The sequence below is a fragment of the Pantherophis guttatus genome, chromosome 1, assembly GCF_059756535.1.
Source record: "Pantherophis guttatus breed Tessera chromosome 1, ASM5975653v1, whole genome shotgun sequence".
In the NCBI taxonomy this organism is placed as follows: domain Eukaryota; kingdom Metazoa; phylum Chordata; class Lepidosauria; order Squamata; family Colubridae; genus Pantherophis; species Pantherophis guttatus.
In genome coordinates this window covers 284,235,022-284,252,443 of record NC_142063.1, presented here as the reverse complement: position 1 = coordinate 284,252,443, position 17,422 = coordinate 284,235,022, and the positions used below count along the sequence as shown (strand labels likewise).

The 17,422-nt window shown below is 37.6% G+C and overlaps 1 protein-coding gene across 1 annotated transcript; it reads left to right on the top strand.

The window, feature by feature from the left end:
- The first annotated feature begins 998 nt into the window (after positions 1-998).
- On the top strand, positions 999-14,376 carry NLRC4 (NLR family CARD domain containing 4). Its single transcript, XM_034428138.3, has 8 exons — positions 999-1,252; positions 2,385-2,787; positions 3,818-5,800; positions 6,764-6,856; positions 7,493-7,663; positions 8,731-8,823; positions 10,606-10,770; positions 13,322-14,376. The coding sequence occupies exons 2-8, from the start codon at positions 2,526-2,528 to the stop codon at positions 13,666-13,668; spliced, it is 3,114 nt and encodes a 1,037-aa protein (XP_034284029.2). The 5' UTR covers positions 999-1,252; positions 2,385-2,525; the 3' UTR covers positions 13,669-14,376.
- Positions 14,377-17,422: the final 3,046 nt, after the last annotated feature.

Genomic DNA, 17,422 nt, shown 5'->3' with positions numbered 1-17,422 from the left:
GAAATTTTGAGTAGTTTGGAGAATTGGTAAGGGAAATTTTGAGTAGTTCAGAGAACTGGCAAATGCCACCTCTGGCTGGCCCCAGAGTGGGGTGGGAATGAAGATTTTGCAATATCCTTCCCTCAGGAGTGGGGTGGGAATGGAGAATTTGTAGTATCCTTCCCCTGCCATGCCCACCAAGCCACACCCACCAAGCTACACCCACAGAACCGGTAGTAAACAAATTTGGATTTCACCACTGACTTCTTCCCATTGGCTATTGATGTCCAAATATGGCAATGGGGAATGTGGCAATTGATGTCTAATTTTACAGGACCACCATTTCTCCTCCCTTCTAAATCTTTGGTGTGATCCAAGCTGGCTCTTATTTCAGCCTAATACATAGCAGATGACAAACATAATACTTTCCAGAGGTTTGACATTTCTTAGGTTTTCCATGCAAAGGGGAGGTTGTGGTCAATTGTGTAACAAGATCTTATTTTCTTATTAGGAGTTTTTTGCCCAGGGACATGCATGACTTGTTGATTTTTTTAGATTTCATCTTTCTTTTATTATTCTTGGCCCATGAAGGTGTTTCCATTCCATCTTTAATATCCTGATCACAGATGTTTAATTTCTGAGTTCAGAATATTTAGTTAATTTATATTTAGCAAAATGTTCTACACTCCTTGGCTCTATCAGTACATTCCAACAACTAAAATGTAGCTCTATAAAAATGTATTCTCTTAACCTGCTTGGATTAGGCCTTTGCGTTTCGTAATTATGGCTTTATGTGCAGATCTAGAGGACTTTTAATTTTGTTTTAAAACATTTTTCTCTGGTGCACAGGAAGATGATGTAAGGGAAGATGCTGCAATGTTGTGACAGAGAAGTCCCAACTTTAATTCACTTTAAAAGAGAGGTTTGAAATTTTCTGGGCAAAGAATTAAGAACATCCCACCTGCTCAGGTTTATACTTCAGCTGAAATTATACCTAGAGCAATCACCTGAGCCTGACCTAAGTTACACATGCACTTGCTTCCTTGCCAGATCATTTGTAATGAATGTTGTGGAGAAAGCTGTCTTTGAATGGCAGTGTTCTCTTCTGTAAGCACTACCCTTTCTTGCAACACCCTCTTCTGGAAACCGGAAGTGCTGTATAGTATTCTGTGAGCTAAGTGAAACAAGTATCAAAGTTCAACAACTGGGCGTGAGAAGGAACTTAAAACTGCTACAGATTGGTAACATTTTCCCTAACAGCTTCTCAAAACAGGTATGTTTCTTTTTGCTTGATATACTTTGAACATTTCAGGCATTGTTTTAGATCAGTATTATAGAACAACCGTAACAAGAGATGGGTATTCCTTGGGGACGATTTCTACTTACATTTGTGAAAGGAAGGAAAGAAGGAAGTGGTGTGGGGAACATGGACAGAGAGCATTTCTTTACTAGAAGCAGCTCCAGATCTATCCATTAATCCTCTCCTCAAGATCCAGCTCCTGCAGCTCCAGTTCAGGATTCCTGGGGCTCCTTCAAAGAACTATATTACAACTACAAAAGCATGATCAAAATGCTTTACCTTTTGTGGGGGGGGGAAACATGGCTACTGCTCCAGAGCCTTAATATATTTGGTGAAACCAAACTGTGCAAATGAACTTTGCAGATGAAAGACAGCGATGAACAGCTCCCTGACAAAGTTATGGATATTTTCTGCCTTCCTTGGTGCCAGTTCTTTGTTATGCATACTGCTTTTATTCCTGTCAGATCTCTTGACTGCCTATTAGTTGAGCCAACTGCAAGTGTAGAAATCAGAGAGGGCTCAAAATATTTTGATGAAGGGCACTGAAAATCCATATGTTGTCTTGTTGCCTAGTTAAAAAAATACAATATAGATTTGATAGTTTGCTGTTAATTAACCGAACCGCACACTTGCTGCTTTAAACATATCTTCTTGTCAGAAGGGTCAAGTTGATTGTTAAGATTTTGTTATGTCCCCTGAGAAATGTATTCCTTTCAAAATGTTCATCTTTGTAAGAGAGTTTAAGGAATTAAGGACAGTCACATCACAAAACGAACCACATTGGAACATCTTGTATTATTGTTAGGAGATGGTTTTGGTGGATTCAACCTTTTTGACAGTTTGCTATGGACTTCCGCATACCAGGAAAGGAAATAAATATGGTAGATATGGATACATTAATTCACCATTCACATTTCCCATCCCATGAAGAAAACAAATGTCTTCATTTATCCAAGAAGATTCTATGCAGAATGTAAAACTTGGAAAAGGATTTTTTTTAAAAAATCAGTTTTTATAATTAGCATCATAGCATGGTGCTATGATTCAGTCTGTGTGCATTTGTGAAGTTTACATTTTATTATTAAAATCTCTGCATTTCCTCTAGGATTACCAACCATTTCTGCTGCTGTATTTGAACGTTCAGAATAAGAGTTATGACCTGCAGTCAAACCAAGTTAGCATTCATTATTCAGAGCACGAGTAGAATTGATTAGATTTAGATTGGAAGAACCATCTGCTCTCACCAATGGATTTTTTAGAGAATAACCGTGAACAGCTTATTCAAAGAATGGAGATGGCAACTGTCAAAAAAATTGTAGATTGTCTTTTTGCAAAATCTGTTTTGTCATGTGAAGAAAAAGATAGTATCCTTTGCCAAAAAGTAAGGCAGGATGCGTCAAGAAAATTGACATGCTCCATTTTGGAAAAAGGTGATGAAGCCTGTGGGATTTTGGTGAGATCACTGGAGAAAATCGATTTTTTCCTTTTTAAGAAACTACAGGGAAGCCGTAAGTAGATATTAAAATTTATTTTTTATTAATTATTATTATATTCTTATAGTAAATATCTTTATTAAGATTGCCATTTTTTCAAATTTGGTTCCTTTATTAAGTACAAATTAACTTTATTATTTTGCTTATGATAGAGGTGGTGTCAGGAGAAAGTCATAGCTTCTGCTATGACTTATCAGTTCGAATGCACATAAAAAATGCAAGTAGAAAAATAGGGACTGCCTTGATGGGAAGGTAACAGCATTCTGTGCGCCTTCGGCATTTAGTCATGCTGGCCATATGACCACAGAATTGTCATTAGACAGCACTGCTCTTTAGCTTAGAAATGGAGATGAGCACCACCCCCTAGAGTCGGGAACGACTAGCACATATGTGCAAGGGGAACCTTTACCTAGTTTTCAAGAATCTTGTACCACACCAGAGAAAGTTAAAACTAGCCCCTGAAGTGGACTCCAGAAAGATCCAAGCTTCAAAAATCCAGATAATTACCAAATGGCAGCAAAATAGATAGAGCCTCAGTGGTGCAGCAGACTAAGTGCTGTTAAGTGCTAGCACTTAGCTGCCAGCTGCCTGCAATTAGTGTGAGTTCAAATCTCACCAGGCTCAAGGTTGACTCAGCCTTCCATCCTTTCGAGATAGGTAAATTGAGGACCCGGATTGTGGGGGCAATAAGCCAGCTTTGTATAGAACAACACCGCCTGAGGGGAGGGGGCAAAGCCCTAATAAGCAGGTATAGACATAAAAGTATGCAGGCTATTGCTATAATGCATTGTAAGCCGCCCTGAGTCTACGGAGAAGGACAGCATATACATTGGACTAATAAATAAAATAAATAAATAAATAAATATTAAAGGGTTTTCTACTTATTAAGGCTTTTACAGCTTAGATTGGACAACAGCTCTAATTAAAATTAATATAAAATGTAGGTTGCCTCTATCTGATCTCATTTAATCTGCATTGTAATAGTATATCAATTAAATCATACTCTTTAGTAACATTGTATTCAGATCTTTCTGTTTTGTTTTAGATACAGATGGGCAAGTTACACAACAAGATGTTGATTACTTAGCTCAGGATTTAACTAACTTATATAGGAATCCATCCTTTGAACGTTTCCATCCACTGGGTGAAGAAATTGATATCATTTTTGATTTGAAGAACACCTATACAGATATCTTGCTTTGGAAGAAAGATATCCATAATTCCCGCTTGGTGCAAATGACTTTAAATGCTCTTTTAGATAACCTTGAAAGTCCCTGTATCATAGAGGGGGAAGCTGGGAAAGGAAAAACAACTCTCCTCAAAAAGATTGCTTTACTCTGGGCTAATGAAGATCATCCTTCTTTGATGAGATTCAAGCTTGTCTTCTTCATCAGCCTGAGTGGGGTAGAGGCAGGACTATATGAGACCATATGTGAACAGCTTCTTAAGAAGAACTATAGAATATGTAAAGAAGACTTTATGGAGATATTAGAATTGCTAGCAGAAAAAGTCCTTTTCCTTTTAGATGGGTATGATGAATTCAAGTCCCAGAGTTGCCCAGAAATAGAAGCACTGATAAAAGAAAGTCATAAATTCAAGAACACAGTTATTGTTACTACAAGGACTGAGTCAATTCGAAAACTGAGGCTGTTTGGGTCACTGATTGCTGAGACAGGTGATCTAACCATGGAAAGTGCAAAAACACTGGTTAAAAATGTTTTGAAAGAAGCCACATTAGCTGAGGGCCTGCTGTCTCAATTGGAGAGTTTAGATTCCACTTTCCAGAATTCAGGGACTCAGCTGGAGAACCTTATGAGGACCCCTTTATTTGTGATTATTGCTTGTGCCATCCAAATGGGAGAATCCACTTTTACTCCACATACACAAACCACTCTGTTCTCCACCCTGTACAATTTGTTGGTAGGGAAAAACAAGCACAAGATCAGAGGGACAAGTGACAACCATTTTCGGCTCAGCCTAATTCACTGTGGAAATTTGGCTTTGGATGGAATCTTTGAGCAAAAATTTGTTTTTCATCCCGAGGATTTTTCCAGTGTGAAAGAAAAAGTGCTGTTATCTATGGGCCTTATGCACAAGTACACAGCTCAGAGACTAAAAGAAGCATATACATTTTTTCACAAATCTTTCCAAGAATATATTGCAGGTCGAAGACTTTCCAGACTATTGAGATCCAATAGGGATGAGGAAGTAACCAGAGGATTCGATTATCTCCAAAGGATTAGCAGTTTCTCGGATATAATTACTACTTATCACAGTTTACTTTTGTATACCTGTGGATCGTCTTCTGAAGCCACCCAAAAAATTATCAGCCATTTATCAGCCATTCATCAACAGGGTAGTCTTTTTGGATTGCCTTTTGCTCGTGATTTATTTCCAGAAGAACTCAAGAAATATGAACAAATTGCTGAAGAAGAAGAAGAAGGCTTAATAGCAACTCGGGAAAATTCATTTGTGGAGTGTGCTATTAGATTCCTTTATGAAAGCATCTCTGAAACAACTGTAAAGAAGGAGTTTGAGGAATTTTTCCATGATAAAAAATTGTACATCAATACCCAGAGCATTCCTATCTATGTCTCTGGATTTTTTGACTACTTTTCTAATTGTGTAAGTATGTTAGAAGTCATCAAATTAGACTTCTTTGGTACTTCATCAACTACAAGGACAGCATGGAAAACTGTCATCCCCGAAAAGGCAGTGTCCTTGTTCTTCAACTGGGATCGAAAGCTCAAAGGTTTAGAAATTACCTTAAAAGATTTCAATCAATTAGAGAAGGGTGATGTTAAATATCTGGAAAAAATATGTTGCTCTGCCTCAAGTCTGAAACTGATCATCAACAAATGTCCTGGCCTCACAGGAAAGTTGAGGGAAGTCCTCAATAGCTGTACAAATCTGCAGGATCTTACTGTAGAGTCCACACCCCTTAGCATGGAAGATGAGCAACAGATAACCGAAATGATGGTACTGAAAACTATAAAGGTAAAAGACCTGCAGAATGAAAACCAGCATGGTATGTGAACAATAATATTGATAAATAACATGTTTACTGTTGTGATTCAGCTATTATATATTGTGTGTTTCCAGACCCCCATGCAAAATGCCCCTTTATACACTCTTGTATTTCTGTTCCATGGGCTAATGTGGAATATATAAATATATCACTATATCAATAAGATCTCTGTTAAGGTCATCTTCCCTAATCTCTATTCTGGATTATAGTGCTATCTAACTTTACTTGAATTGGCAGAAAGCTATATCAACATGAAATTTGCTATTCCTATCGCCTATTTCCTATCCTTCACCTTCATAATGCATTGTTCCTCAGTCATCTTAAAACATAGAACAGTTGGAGCATAGAATAATAGAGTTGGAAGGGACCTCAGAGGTCTTCTAGTCCAACTCCCTGGTCGAGCAGGAGATCCTATACCCTTTCAGACAAATGATTGTCCAGTCTCTTTTTGAAAGCCTTCACCAATGGAGCATCTACAACTTCTGAAGGCAAGCTATTCCATTGGTTGATTGCTCTCACCATTAGGAAATTTTTCCTTAGTTCTAGGTTGCTTCTCTCCTTGGTTAGTTCCCAACCTTTGTTTCTTGTCTTGCCTTTTGGTACTTTGGAAAATAGTTTGACCCTCTTGGAAAAGTGTGATAAAGTCTAACCAATTTTGACTGATGCTACCCTGATGTTGAGCAATATTTAAGGAAGAATGAAAACATGTCTGCTTACTCAAAATCTCCTCCTTTTATTTTCTCTGCATATATTATTCTCAGGTTTGTTAAAGGTATGTGAAGGAGAGAGAAGTATTTGGATGTAGAATGGAGAAGTATATGATGATGGGGTGGAAGAAAAGCTCTTTTCTGTTTCAGATGAATATTATTAGTGTCTGTTTCTCTGTCTGCCAGTTCATCCATCCAACTCCATCCGTCCTTATGTCATTATGAGTTTTTTAAAATCAAATGTTTTTTTTCTTAGGGGGTCTTCTTGATGGAATATCTATCCTCTCTAATGTGGAAAAAATTATATTTGATAATGTCAAGATGAACGAGAATGCTGCTGGCAAATTAGGTAACTCTAGTGAATGAACCCAGAAAGTATCCTATAGAGTTCAGTTGAAATTTATTTAATGTATGTTTAATAACATTTATATATTCTATCCCTCCATTTGTTTTTTCTTCCTTCATTTTATCCTGTTGCTAGATTGCATGTTTTAATTTTAAATATTAAATTTAGCATAAAAAAGAAGCTGAATATTCTACCATGTAAGTAACCAGTCAAATACTTTTAATTTGCCCTGAAAAAATAGATTAAAGCATCCTGAGTGATTGTCAATACATTGCACGTTCCTCCTGGTTAGCAGGATATGGGGAGCATATACTGGATTGGTTTGCAAGTTAGTCATTAAATTAGACATCCTATTTGCTTAGAAATGCATGCTTGAAATAAAATTGGATATTGGTTGTCCCTGAATTATACTAGCAAAATCATATTGTTCATCATATAGAACAATACTATTTAGTAATGAAAAAGGAATGCTGCATAACATACAAGCATTGTTTTTTACAACATAGTTTTCATTTCTTTTGCTTTTCTGCACTTTGCAGAATGTTGCTTATTTCAAAAGGGAATACCGTGGTGTTATAGATATGCCAGTTGTAATAAAATAAAACTGTAACTAGTTTTTTTCCCTCAATTTGTTTATAGCTGAAGGCTTAAAGAATTTGAAAAAGTTGAATTCACTGCAATTGAAAGAGCTTCCAAATGTTGGAGATGGAATGATAAGTATAGTAAAATCAATATCCTTAGATCTTCAAGAACTAGAAGAAATTTGTTTGGTTAACTGCTGCATTTCTGCGACTGCTATAGAAATTCTAGGTAACATCAATGTTTTGGTTATTTTTATCCACTTATTCTATTTGTAAGTTATCCAGTAATAATAGCATTCTTGGGGATATACCAAACTTCTAAAACAGATGACATTCTGAATAGTATTGCTTACAATTCTAGAACAGATTCCTCCCCACCCCAAACTGTTACTTTCTAGATATTAACCGTCTTGTCGGTTGTGAATTTTGAGAAAGGATAGTAGGTTGAGGGAATCTACACCTTAGAACAAAAACAGTATTTCAAAACAGAACAACCTTATAATCATTATGCAGTTCAGACTGTTTATCCCACTCTAGGACACTGGTGGCAGCTGTTAGGGGTGTCTGACACCAAGGTCATATTAGTTGATATTGGATCCTGTATGGTGGAAATGCCACCTGAGCTTGCTGATTTTCAAAACATACTGTATTCAACTCTTGAACTGTGACTTTTCCCAATCTATAAATCAGCCTTCTTCAACCTGGCATCCTCAGTATGTGTTGAAATTACTGCCCTCAGGCTTTTTAACCAAGATTACCAATTGAAAATGCTTCCTTTTTCTGGGGCCCTCCAGATGCTACTAAACTATAACTTTCAGGATCCTTTTAACAATAGCTTTGTTGGTCAGGGTTTCTGGGAATTAAAATTTTGGCAAAATCTGGAAAGCCAAAAATCCCATTCCTCTTTTAGCTAAACCTTCTTTCTGTGAACTACCAGTTCAAGACATAGTTTCCCAAAAGGGTGATTCTAAATCATGTCTTGTTATGTCATTCAGACATTTATCTCTGTTTTCATCTTCAGTCTTTCTTCCTCTAGATCTTCTAGAATTGGACCTTTTTCTTTATCCATTTGTATTTAATTTAATTTAATTTAACCTAACCCCATTAAACTCTCAGCAGATAATAAAATACAGAAAATAATTAAATACATATAATTTGACTGCTGTTATTACTGCTGTTTAGTATTATTTGTAATTTATCACAGTGGTCTTTTTAACGAAGCACAGATTTATGGTCTTATTTCATACTCTTTCCCATGCCTATAAGTTAATTCACTGTGTGCTTCTTATTTTATAGTTCAGAATATTTGCAATTTGCGCAAACTTTCTGCACTTGATTTATCCAACAATTTTTTGGGAAATGGAGGAAAAGAAGCTGTTTGTCAATTAGGTAAGAAAGATAATTTTCTCTCAGGAAAATGTTGCAATCATAGATTATATTTTGGTGTCTTGCTCAATAGAGGAACCATGTTGATGCAGTGGTTAGAATGTGATACTGCAGGTTAACTCTCCCCACAGCCAGAAGTTTGATCCTGACTAGCTGAAGGTTGACTCAGCCTTCCATCCTTCCGAGATCAGTAAAATGAGGAACCAGATTGTTGGGGGCAATATGCTGATTCTGTAAACCGCTTAGAGAGGGCTGTAAAGCACTGTGAAGCAGTGTATAAGTCTGAGTGCTATTGCTATTGCTATGTTCTAACAAATCTGAATCTTAATTTGGGCCTTGGATTGAAAAGAAAAATATACAAGAATGGAAATTATATGTATTTCAAGGCTAAATTGTTGGATTCTTGATATTCTCTGAGCTCGTTTTTTTTCCTGTGGACATTTCATTACCAGCTAGGTAAAATCATTAGCATATGGATGAGTAAAGTTTACCGGCTGCTTTTATATATGATAGCTTGACCTACCTAACAATACAAATCTAAAACAGCAATAAGGATTCTATAATATTGAATAAAATTTTATAAAATAAATTTATATTTATTTTATTGTTATGTTATATATATTATTATATACTATATTATTATAGATTGTATTATAATTTTATAATAGAACATAATTATAATATTATTTATTATATATTATCATATATAAATAAATTCTATAAAATTCTATAATATTCAATAAATAAATGCCAACTAGCAGGTCATTTTCTATAAAGTAATTCAATAGAATGCATTTCAGAGATGGGGTAATGATAGGGAAGACTTGATCGAGAATTGCAGACATACAAGCCTAGAACAAATTGTGTGAGCTAAATGGCTTGGTGAAAAATCATATAATAGGGATGTGGGCAGTGGTGAAATCCTCCACGGATTGCCACTGGTTCGCTGCCCGCACATGCACGGTGCGCACCAAAAGCACGCTGTGTGCATGCGCATGCAGAGTGCATGCCAAAAGCACGCTGCATGCACATGCGCAGTGCATGCCAAATGCACGCTTCACATGGAAAAAGGAGGTTTAACAAGGTAAGTAGAACAGGGAGGGGGGGGTAACAGCTGTGCCATGCAATTTAGATTTGCTAGAAAGTAGGATTTCCTGCTTTCTAGCGAATATAAATCGCACAGCTGATCATCAGAAATACCGATTCGGATGAATCGGTAGCTTTTATCAGCATTTCACCACTGGATATGGGAACTCTTTGCAGCAAAAAATGGGAATAAAATCAAGATTAATATATTGAACCGGTGATTTCTTTGAAATACAGCATATTATTTATCTGCATTGCTTATGTCTCTTTAATAAATAAAGGGCCACCATCCGTGAGCTGTTGGACAGTATTACTTGGTCTGTTGTGTGGATGTTTGGGTGGTTTAGGGGTGGAGAATTGTGGTGGGTGATAGTGTGTTTGGGGATTGTTATGTGTGTTGGACCTGGTCTTTGGGTCTTAAGTGAATTTCATTGTATGGGTATACTGTGTATACACGTACAATGACAATAAAGTTATTTATTTATTTATTACATATGCAGGCTATCTTTTAATTAATGCCATAGTAGATGACAGCTTTTAGTTGAATTTGCTGATCCCTGTAAAGTTAAACTGAGCCTGATTTGGTTAATCACCAGATTGGTTACAGGCTACATTGGGAGATTGAAAAGCATCCTGAAAAAAGACAGAGGGAAAACAAAACAGTAATCAGAAGTAAAGATGAATTTATTTTTTCTTTAGTTGAAAGCTTAAATAGCCTACCAAAAATGAAAATTCTGATGTTTCCTTGGGTGGATGAAGTGAATGTTTGCCTTGTTAAGTTAGAAGAGTTAAAGAGAATGCCACAGTTGACCAAACTTGGGCTAAAGAAATGGAGAACTACCAACTCTGATGCCAGAATTCTCAGTAAGTATATTTTGCACTATTAAAAGAGAGACATGAAAACAAGAGTGAAGGGCTCACATGTGGTAGTATACTGAGTCAAAGCAATAGCTTTGTAAGGCTATTGTAAGAGTTATTTGTTCATTTATATAATAAATATAGCCATCTCACTGCTGTGACTCTGAGTAGCTTATAAAGTTAAAAATCCAAAAAAAAGTTCAAGCACAACCAAAAAATAATGGCAAAATCATTAAAAAAAACCCTCTTAAAATAATGAAAATATTAAGAGCACCATGGGGAGAGAGCACCATTCATTTTCTTGAAAGCACAACCATTTAATCAGGCTCTCCACATCACCAGATCCCAGGCCGGATGACAAAGCCATGTTTTCAGACTCCTCTAGAAGGCCAACAGGATCAGGGCTAATCTCTCCTCAGAAAGGATGATGTTCTCAAAGATGGTTGCTGCGGCAGAACTGAGTCTCTTCCTGGCTCCTGTCAGAGGACATTCCTTTGTACACAGAATTACACCATGTCATTTTTGCCAGATCTGATGGACAGATAGATTTGATTAAGGCAGTCCCTCAAATACCTCAGCTGACTTTTGCAGATGTTCTACATGTTTGTGTATATAGAAATATGACCTAAAACAAAAATACATTCAAAAGATTAATATTCATACTTGGTACATGGAAAAAACAGAATTATGTTTCAGTATTTAGCAGTACAATAATGGGCCTCCTTGGGACACAATCTAAACCAGGCGTCCCCCAATCTCTTGGCCATGGCCCACTACTGGGCCTTGAGTTGTTTGGAACCAGGTGCCAGAAGTAGTAGGTGAGTGCATATGCATCTCCACTTGTGTGAGCAATGGGTCAGCACATGCGTGCACGCTACATTTGCACGAGCGGCAAGCATGCATGCCTACCACTTGCACAAATGGAGCTGCACGCACATACATGCTTGTCCACTGTTCACGCATAGCCATCCCCTCTCCACACACACACACACTTCCTGACCGATCTGCAAAGCTGGAAAGGTTGGGGAACTCTGGTCTAAACTACAACAGCACTATCTAGATTGCTACATGATTCATGATTCTATAAAACTTCTATGGAAGCATCTTGGAAGAAAACAATCTATTGCTTTTACACTTTAAGTTTTCTAAAAGTCTATGTTAGAAGAATATATATATATATTGGCAATAATGTTTAGCACCACAGGGCCTTCTGATCATGCAGGCAGTTGGGTATAGATGTAGAGTTAAGTGTTTACTTTGTGACCCTTTTTTATCTGTCACTGTCTGCTTTTTGCCTCAGAGGTCTCAGGTCACTTCCCTCTGTTTTCTTCGACAGGCACATGCGGAAGCATGCTTTTTGACTCTTCGCCTGGCAGGAATTATTATTTTAATTTATATAGCCACCAGGATTGCCGTAGCAACCCTAGGGGTTCAACAGCATATTAGAAAAAATACAAAAAAACAATAAAGCAGCAACATGAATAGAATAGAATAGAATAGAATAGAATAGAATAGAATAGAATAGAATAGAATAGAATAGATGTCAGATTTCAATGTCATCTCAAATAAATTGCACTCCCAAACAATTAATCTTTGCTGAAATATTCCATTTATTGAGTACGACAGATCTGGCCCCAACTTCTTCGTAGCCGATACTAACCCTCTGACCCCCAAACCCTTCCCTTTCCGTTCCCCAATTCTCATCTTCTCATTGGCCATCTTCCAAGTCAGTCTCCACAGCTTCTGACCTCACCCCACAGGAATGTCCCCCCTCCCATCCCATCTCCTAGGGGATATTATCTACAGAGAAAATAAGTAGGTGAAAAGTCAAACCTCGTCTCCTCCTTTTTATGGCAGCATCAGAATGCTGACAATAGAATAGAATAGAATAGAATAGAATAGAATAGAATAGAATAGAATAGGAATAGAATAGAATAGAATAGAATAGAATAGAATAGAATAGAATAGAATAGAATAGAATAGAATAGAATAGAATAGAATTCTTTATTGGCCAAGTGTGATTAGACACACAAGGAATTTGTCTTGGTGCATACGCTCTTGGTGTACATAAAAGAAAAGATACATTCGTCAAGAATCATAAGGCACAACACTTAATGATAGTCATGGGGTACAAATAAGCAATCAAATGTCAGACATGTCAGACATCTGAGATTAAAAAACCTCCATTCTATAGTAACTCATAACAAAAACCTCCTGTAGTTAGATAAATTTTGTCTATCCCTAAATAGTTCCAGTAAATAAATCTCCCCCTTCTTATTGCTGTACAACCTGCTTGCCAAATCCTTGATGAGGTCAGATTCTTGCTCTTGAGAATACTCACATAGGATCCTTCAACCTTAAATACTAATTGATTTGATTTTGAGATGTAAAGCATTATCTTTATATTCTCGTCGATATTAAGATTCATTCATTAAGATTGTAGGCCAATTTTGAACATTCATTTATATACATATGATTAAGCCTACACTCAATTATATTTGCTGTATAATCTGAGAAACAAGAAATTACTGAATGTAATTCAAACATATTTCCCTAGGTACTCTTTTTGCAAAAGCATCTTTGGCAGACCTCCAGCATCTGGACATGGCAGAGACTTGCCTGACAAGTGAGGGGTGGCTCACTATCTTGAAGGCATTAACTCATCTCAAAAAGCTGACATTTCTAGACTTCAGCCAAGAACAAGGCTTTACGCCCTCTGCCCTGTTAGTCTTGGCACTGGCCCGCCTGATAAACCAGTTGGTTTCTTTACAAGAGATTGATCTGACTGGCTGGCAGTTTGATACCCATGAGCTGAAAGAAATTAACAAAGCAAAGGAAAGTCATAGGAATGGGTTGCAAGTAATAGTTTCTTCAATCAAGCCACTTCTGGATACAACAATTTGATCATTCCCAGAGCAGTGGTGAAATCCAATTTTTTTTACTACCGGTTCTGTGGGCGTGGCTTGGTGGGCGTGGCGTGGCTTGGTGGGTGTAGCTTGGTGGGCGTGGCAGGGGAAGGATACTGCAAAATCGCCATTCCCACCCCACTCCAGGGGAAGGATACTGCACAATCCCCATTCCCTCCCCACTCCTGGGGGAAGGATATTGCAAAATCTCCATTCCCACTCCACTCTGGGACCAGCCACTCGTGGACCAGTATTTGCCGGTTCTCCGAACTACTCAAAATTCTGCTACCGGTTCTCCGAACTACTTAAAATTTTCACTACTGGTTCTCCAGAACCTGTTAGAACCTGCTGGATTTCACCCCTGTTGCAGAGCCCTAATGGCGTACACTTCTAAGTATCTGGACCTTAATATGAAGAATTTACAGATGGAAAAGACTTATAGATGAGGGGGAAAAAACCCAGAATATAAACTTGAAATCAGAAAAAAATGTGAAATATATGTATTTTGAAAAAACACAAACAGGCTTTTTAAAAATGTGGAAGGAAAGCTGGTGTTATACAAGTTCTCTTTATCTGGATTTTAATATATAGTATTATTATGTATAAACAATTACATTATTCTTTGTTTTGTTTTTTTAATAATAGGAGTGAATCTATTTTGAAAGACAAATCTAATATTGTCAGTATAAACAAGATTATGTCTGCACATTTTCCTTTGGTGTTTTGATGCTTTAATTTCCCCATCTTTTATTTGATGCAAAAACCAAGAAAGATTATTTTAAAGGTTATTCTGCAGTGAAAGTCATCCAAACATTTTATTCCCTTTTATGACTATTGTATCTCTTAAAAGCAACATAACATCACAATACAAACCAATAACCAAAGCCTCTGATCTCATCCCTTAGCAGGATCTCTTAGCAAATTTTGAACTGGTGTGTAATCAGCCATGTATGGATAAAAATGAGAGACCAGATAAAGAAAGAAAGCTCATTTTTCTTTCCCTCGTCTCTTCCACCTGTATCATTTCATTATCATCAGTGTTTTTTTTGTTTTTGAATAAGCGTGTGGCTAGGACAGCTTTTGACCTCCATTTAACCACCATATTTATTATCTGAAGAATGCTTTTACTGAGCTGAAGGTTAGATAATGCTAAATTAGGAATCCTGAAATATGTGTACTAGTAGGAAATGCATCAAGAAATATACTTTAGAGAGGACAGCTTGCAAATCATTACTTCCAGGTGCTGCTTCATCATTCCTAAGATGAGTGGCTTTATAGAGCAGCTTACCACCTTACTGGCAACTCTATGGTGTCCCTCTGAGACTTTTTGGTACATTGTATTGTTCCCAGTTGCAATGTATGGCTGTGAAAGTTGGACCATAAGAAAGGCTGAGCAACAAAAAATTGAGGCCTTTGAACTATAGTGCTGGAGAAGACTTCTGCAGATCCCTTGGACTGCAAGGCGATCAAACCGGTCAGTCCTAGAGAAGTTCAACCCTGACTGCTCTTTAGAAGGCCAGATCCTGAAGGTGAAACTCAAATACTCTGGCCACTTAATGAGAAGGAAGGACTCACTGGAGAAGAGCCTAATGCTGGGAAAGATCGAGAGCAAAAGGAGAAGGGGACGACAGAGAATGAGGTGGCTGGATGGAGTCACTGAAGCAGTCAGTGTGAGCTTAAATGGACTCCAGAGGATGGTACAGGACAGGAAGGCCTGGAGGAATGTTGTCCATGGGGTCAAGATGGGTCGTACACGACTTCGCAACTAACAACAACAACAACATTGTGCGATGGCTGTGACCGTTACCTATACAGGCAACCAGCTGGGCACATGGAGTTAATCTAAATATTCCTGCAGAGTGCATAAGGCAGACAGTCAATGGCTCGAGAGCCAGAGAGTCAGATGGGTCAATGTTGACACTCAAAGTGTTATGTTGGAGGAAGCTACAGTGTAGGTGGCACTGATAGAGGAAAAGTGGATTCTTTTCTGATCTCAGGTGGAAGCCCTTCTGAGTCAATCAGACATAGGATGTTCTTAGACTGCCATGGCACATCTGCAACTCCAATTACATTGGCTAAGTGACTGGGAGTTTTTCTCCTGTTGCTTAATTATAGCAGATTTGGAGGAAGCTTTCACAGGATTTAAGGGTATGTGGAATTTCCCTGTTGAAGATCAGCTCTCCAATGAAAATCACTTTCCTTTCTCTTAGGTTCAAATAAAAATACTGTACATTCCAATTTGGCAGCAAGCTATGTAGTGAATAGTATCAGCTTGCCTTTAGGTGGGATCACTTTGAAGCACCTTCATTGACATGGAAAGAAGTCAAAATAGAGATTGCAAGACAAATCTTTAAAGAGTTAGAAAGCAAGCAAGAGCTGTTGGGTTTCTATAATAACGCTGTGGCAATGTTCATTATTATCAGCCCTACAAGCAGGACCATGCTAGGAAACCAATGGAATACAGGTCAATAATACTTTTATTGTAAAGCTGTAGTATCAGAATCTTGCAAGTCTGAATGTTCCCTTTATGTAGGGGTGAATTAGAGAGGGGCTTGTCTATGATGTTTACTCACATTACTTTCCTGGCCCAGGGCTCACATCCCTTTTATCTCATGGTTGCCTTGGTAGTGATTCTTCTTCATGTCTTTCAAGGCCTTTCCCTTGTCCCTCTATAATGATGTATGGAGTACCTTTACTCAGATCAGTTAGAAGGGAAATCAAACAGACCATAGAAATTAACCATGGGTTATACCAATTCTAGGTACACCTGCTGACATCAGGAACAAAGCTTTTTGCAACCACTTCAAGACAAACAATATTGCACAAAACCAAGTTCTTCAGAGATTATATGATTTCAGAAATAATTTCCGATAATGGTGAATTTCAAAACCCCCTCCCCACTATTTTGTTTTTCATAGTTTGATCAGTTAAAAACTACTGACTTTGCTTGGAGGTATGCAACCTTGGGGTCATTTTAGTTGGACTCTTTCCCACAAGTGCAATAAAAATGTCCTTAATGCTACTTAGAAGCTTGTTAAGCAGATTAGAAGAAGGGTTGCAGTAGTTGTATTAAATGATTATCCGATCAATGTCTAATCTCTCTCTCTTTTTTTTAAGAGAAAAAGGTATGTTGGAAAAGCTACTTTGAAATATAAATCCCAAACAGTAGCAATTGTTAACCGTCAGGTATTGATGTATACGGCTGGATTGTTAGCTAATTAAAATTCTTCCACAGAAAAGTCATTTCACCCTTGCCTTGACCTACCTCATATGACTGCAGAAACTGCATAGGATTAGTATAGCCGTATGGAATGTATGAAGTGCTTATTTATCACCTCTTCTCACTTAGCTTGAGTGAGCAAATGGTACAACAGGAGCTGTTAGAGTCTTAACATTTCAACCGTGTAGTCTTCAATTATAATGGCCATCAGGAAAATAGGCCCCCTTAAAAAGGGACAGGGTAGTTCTCCACTCAATGCTCAAATCTAGGTTGGCATTTCCTGCTCACATGTAATGGAAGGCATTAGCGGCCTTGAGGAAAGAAAAGGACAGATGCTTCCTGGGAAACAGTCAAACAAGATAGGTAGGTAGCCCACAATTGTTTAAGAGTCATAGAAAGAGGCTGAGAAAGGGCCCAGCCTTTCTCATCAAGCATTTAAAAGTGGTGGTGGGAAGTTTTGCACTTCCAGTTTTGCAAGATTCTGTTAATGTAGCCTTACAATAATTTAGATTTAGCTCAAACATTTCTTTTC